Source organism: Pinus tabuliformis, chromosome Q, assembly GCF_031772625.1.
Source record: "Pinus tabuliformis cultivar Carrire ecotype Pingquan chromosome Q, CPIR1, whole genome shotgun sequence".
NCBI classification, from domain to species: Eukaryota; Viridiplantae; Streptophyta; class Pinopsida; order Pinales; family Pinaceae; genus Pinus; species Pinus tabuliformis.
Window position 1 is genome coordinate 674641815 of NC_142296.1, and position 4322 is coordinate 674646136.

The 4322-nt window shown below is 39.9% G+C and overlaps 1 protein-coding gene across 2 annotated transcripts; it reads right to left on the reverse strand.

Moving 5' to 3' along the window:
• Positions 1–861: 861 nt before the first annotated feature.
• LOC149221343 (glucan endo-1,3-beta-glucosidase 14-like) lies at positions 862–3158 on the reverse strand. Of its 2 annotated transcripts, none has more exons than XM_089385082.1 (3): positions 2637–3158; positions 1441–2483; positions 862–1321 (listed from the first exon to the last, which is right to left on the reverse strand). In XM_089385082.1, the coding sequence occupies exons 1-3, from the start codon at positions 2698–2700 to the stop codon at positions 1268–1270; spliced, it is 1161 nt and encodes a 386-aa protein (XP_089241208.1). In that variant the 5' UTR covers positions 2701–3158; the 3' UTR covers positions 862–1267. The 2 variants fall into 2 exon arrangements, with proteins under 2 accessions (XP_089241208.1, XP_089241209.1); XM_089385083.1 differs by having other exon boundaries at positions 1441–2479; positions 2637–2909.
• Between the last annotated feature and the right edge of the window lie 1164 nt (positions 3159–4322).

Sequence of the window (4322 nt, forward strand, 5' to 3'; positions counted from 1 at the left end):
AATCTATGGAGAACTCAAACAACTTGACAAACCAAAGAAAAAAATCATGCAATAAGATTCTTAACTATGAGAGTTACAATGGAGATTCTTAACATGTAAATAGACTTTGTGACAATACTATAGGGGCTAATACCATGGATTATCAATACCACATGCCTAAAAAATCTACAACTTACTTCATATAACACTTGTTCATATGGGATTTTTTTTCTTTCTATTAATCAATTTAATTAAAAAAGCAAAAAAAACAACTATTTTAGAGATAAATCTCAAGTAAAAATATACTACTAAAAATATACATTAAATCTCTACTATCCATTTAAAAATTAATAATACTTAATTTAAAATTCTAAAAATCTTATTCTAAAATAAATACAAATTTACTAGTAAGCTAAAACTTCACCAATATTAATTGAAACGGCTGATACCACTTGTCTTTTGTACCTTCCTATAACGAGAATTATTATTATATAAAAACAAAATATTTTGTTAAAAATCCATATTTTAAGGTTGTGTTGCAACATTTACATTTATTAATATAGGATTTAATTATAGTTAGTTGATATCTATTAATATTGAATTTAATTATAGTTATGTTTTTCAAAAGTTAATGATTCTGGTTCAGTCTAAGTAGCCAAAATTGCAAAGCACAAAAAAATTCTGAAATAAAAATAACGCAACAAATATTAATTTTGGCTGAATCCCACGATGGAGTGGGCCAAAGATGCAGAGAAGCAATTTAGCACTCTGATAACTGTAGTAACGACAGTTGTTTCGTATTTTAAAACGATCCAACCGTTTCCTGTAATATATGCTATCGTGAGATATTATGTTGGACACAGGAGGACTGCACAACCAGCAAAGCGTAAAAAGCGTAATATTCAGTAATATTTTCTATACATAAGGATGCTAAATTTTACCTTCTAACACACAGTTCCGGCCCGAAAAAAATTGATGCTATTTGCTCATAAAGAATCAAACCAGTTCTACAACCAATCTTTGTGGATTCAAAGATGCAGCTATTGCTATTTTTTTTGCTGAGCCAAGGGATAGAAACCTGGAATATGGCCGGCGCCCGCACAGCATCCCCTGTTTCAAAGGAACTGTGACAAATTCGCCGATTCCATCTGCAATTACACCGTAAGATTTTTTCGCCATGGCCGTGTGGGCTGTTATTGCTCCGATCTTTTGTTGATTGAGAATAGCAGCAACAATTCAGGCGTTCGGGTTCCTGTTACTGTTCGTTTTCGGGTTCGTGTTCTCCGCCTTAAAGCCCTAAAAAGAATAGAAGAAACAAGGAGCAGAGGCTCGAAACCACGACCTGGAGGTAGATGGAGAGGACAAACATACTGTAATAATGCATCTCCTTACGGTTTGGGAAAACAGTAGTAACTTCAAGAATTGGAAATTAAAGTGGAAATAGGATTAAAGATGGAATACCTTGCTGTAGAGGATTGGATTAGCAGAGGCGCCTGACAGGGATCCGTGCAATCCCACATCATAAGCTGGGCTGCCGTCGGATTTAAAGAGGCCGTAGTTTCTTTCCGAGGTCTTGCCAGGCTTTTGATCCTCGTTGAAGAGGGCAAAGACATAGCTTTCCAGCCTAACCGACGGTCGCATGGGAGTCCCCTGGTTCTGCGCCAGGAGCTGGAGGAGGTTGCCATTATAAATCCGGGCATTTTCCGGCGTCGCGCCGACTTCGTCCGAGTCGCCCTTGGAGGGCCATCCGGTCTCGGAAACCTTGATTTCCATGGCGGAGTAACCGAGCGCCGAGAGCGCAGAATAAACGGCGTCTATCTGAGCGTGGAGCATGTTGCTGTAGTGCAGATTCGTGCCTTCGTCCACCATTCCGGCGTTCGGCTGGAAGAGAACGTAGTCCAGCGGGATTTGATCGGCGTTATCCTTGTAGGCAAAATAGGGGTAGGCATTGATGAGGAAGGGCGACGTTGTCTGGGAAAGAAAATCAAGAAGCGGTCTCAGGAAGGCGGTGAGCTCCGGTTTGAAGGCGCCCGCGGAGGGCGGGTATGACGTGGCCAGCACTCCGCTGGAATGCGCCGTGGTCACATTCACGGAGCCCTGCAACCCCAGGCTTACCAGAGCCGAATGTATGTTCTGCATCGCCGGAACAAGATTGGACATCAGGAGCGTATCGTTGCCCGTGAAGACTTCGTTGCCCACGGCAATGCACGTGATGTTGGTGCCCGGTAAGTAACCCTGCACGTTTTCCTTCACCCAGTCCACTGCCGCTGCCTGATCCGTCATATTGCCCACATATTCGTTGCTCAGCCCCACTACAAATTCGATTCCGGTGTTCGCAAACGCCTCTAGAACCTGCCGGTTCGCGTCGTATAATTTCACTTTCTTGATAATATTGATCGAGCGCAGTAGCCCCGCTACGCGCTGCGGAGACGGCAAGTTATCTGCAATTTGCCCGTAATTGATGCCAATTGTTGCGTTGCTCGCTGTACCAGTCCTTGCGCTACCTTCACAAGCAACGGTGCGCAATGTCAGTCGACAGTTCCAGCTCAATTTGACATCATTGGAGATTCGAACCCATGACCAGAGATGCAAAACATACATGTAAATTGACTTAATACTGAAATTAGCATTGAATTGAAGTGAAACTATTCATGTACCTGAGAGTAAGAAGAAGATGAAATTGGAAATGATTAATGCCAATCCTGATCTGGGTCCTTCCATTGCCAATGCTTAGTCCCTCCTCCGTCCCCACCAACTGCAGCAGCAACAATATGATCAATGGCAAAATTGATTGCTGGCCTTGGCCTGCAATGGGAACTGAATAAAATGTGCTGCTGCTCCAATCTGCAGTCCTTCCTGGGCCCAGACTGGCCCTTATTCTTCTGCTGCTGCTCTGGTAATATAATCCGCTCTGCTCTCCTCTACAATATAAATATCTTTATGTGAATTTGAAGCCAAATTATCCTGCCCCCATTTCGTTTTGTGATCGCGAGCTCGATTCCTGTCCTGTCGGAAGTTATCCTTTTCCGTCTTCTGTCATGCAATATAAGTTATTCCTTCCGTCTTTTACCAGGAAATATGACCTGGATATCTCTTCAGCGTACCAGTACAACCCAAGAGCCAAATTTACATGCTAAGGGCGCCGTCTACGAGATAATTAAACTTTTGAATACCATATCGTCAATTTATCCTTCCAATATATCCATGAGTGTCATGCACGTTAATCTGTTGCAACTTGTTGCAGTACTGTCTTCGTCACTGCAGTTTAGCTCAGAAACTGAAAAGGTTAAAAAGACTGAGCGCACGTACATTTACTATGCAGTTACACTGCGGTAACTCACGCCATTTTCCACATTAACATCACAGAACCGTCCCACATTATTTTTTGCTTTGAAAATTATAGAAATTAATATTTTGATAAGTCGGTGGATTTTTTAAATTTAATTATAATGGTTAAATCTCAAAATCAAGTTTTTGATATTTTTGATAATGTTAAATTTATTTTTACTATTAAAAATATAATTTAAACACTATTACTATAAAATTAAAATTATAGAAATTAATATTTTGATAAGTCGGTGGATTTTTTAAATTTAATTGGTTAAATCTCAAAATCAAATTTTTGATATTTTTGATAATACTAAATTTATTTTTACTATTAAAAATATAATTTAAACACTATTACTATAAATTAAAACTTTTTGACCCAAATTCCAACTACTTTTAACAACCGCTCAGCCATTTCCTCAACTAAACAGCGCCTGTTTTAACGGCCTTTTCTTGAGTAAATCCATAGAACCGAGCTACCCGTGACTAGGTCCTTAACCACTTTTTCAACGACCAATAACCAGTTTGTTCCGACACGTGTTTTTTATTTGACACGTGGATCGCAATCCAACGTTACAGGTTACTGGTACTGAAACGCCACGTCGTGAAGCAATCGTGCGGGTAATATAAAACAAGGATTTTTGTCCTTTTTCAAAATCGTAGGTCCACTCCTATCTTTGAACGCCGGCATCTTTCGGTAAATCCCGTCATACCCACCGCCCAAACGGATATTCCTTTTTCTTTTCCTTTTGTCAAATATGAGTTCTCAGAATTTTGAGTACTTATTTCATTTTCTCGATAATATTTTTAAAAACCCGCATTATTTTCGTTCACATTTTAATTTGAAGGAGCGGTCTATCGAGGCCACAAAGGTCACATTTATGTATGACGGGACGACTATTTTATTTTCGTTCACATTTTAATCTGAAGGAGCGGTCTATCGAGGTCACATTTAGGACGGAACGACTATTTTTCGTCTGGTGTGGTTATGTCTTTTTCAAAAAATCTGGCTATGC

Excerpts from the sequence above, each read along its gene's own strand:
- LOC149221343 (XM_089385082.1), bottom strand. The coding sequence starts at position 2,700 with ATGGAAGGACCCAGATCAGGATTGGCATTAATCATTTCCAATTTCATC. Across the intron at positions 2,484-2,636 it reads CATCTTCTTCTTACTCTCAG|GTAGCGCAAGGACTGGTACA; the intron begins GTACATGAATAG and ends TTGCTTGTGAAG. Across the intron at positions 1,322-1,440 it reads ATCCAATCCTCTACAGCAAG|GTCGTGGTTTCGAGCCTCTG; the intron begins GTATTCCATCTT and ends ATCTACCTCCAG.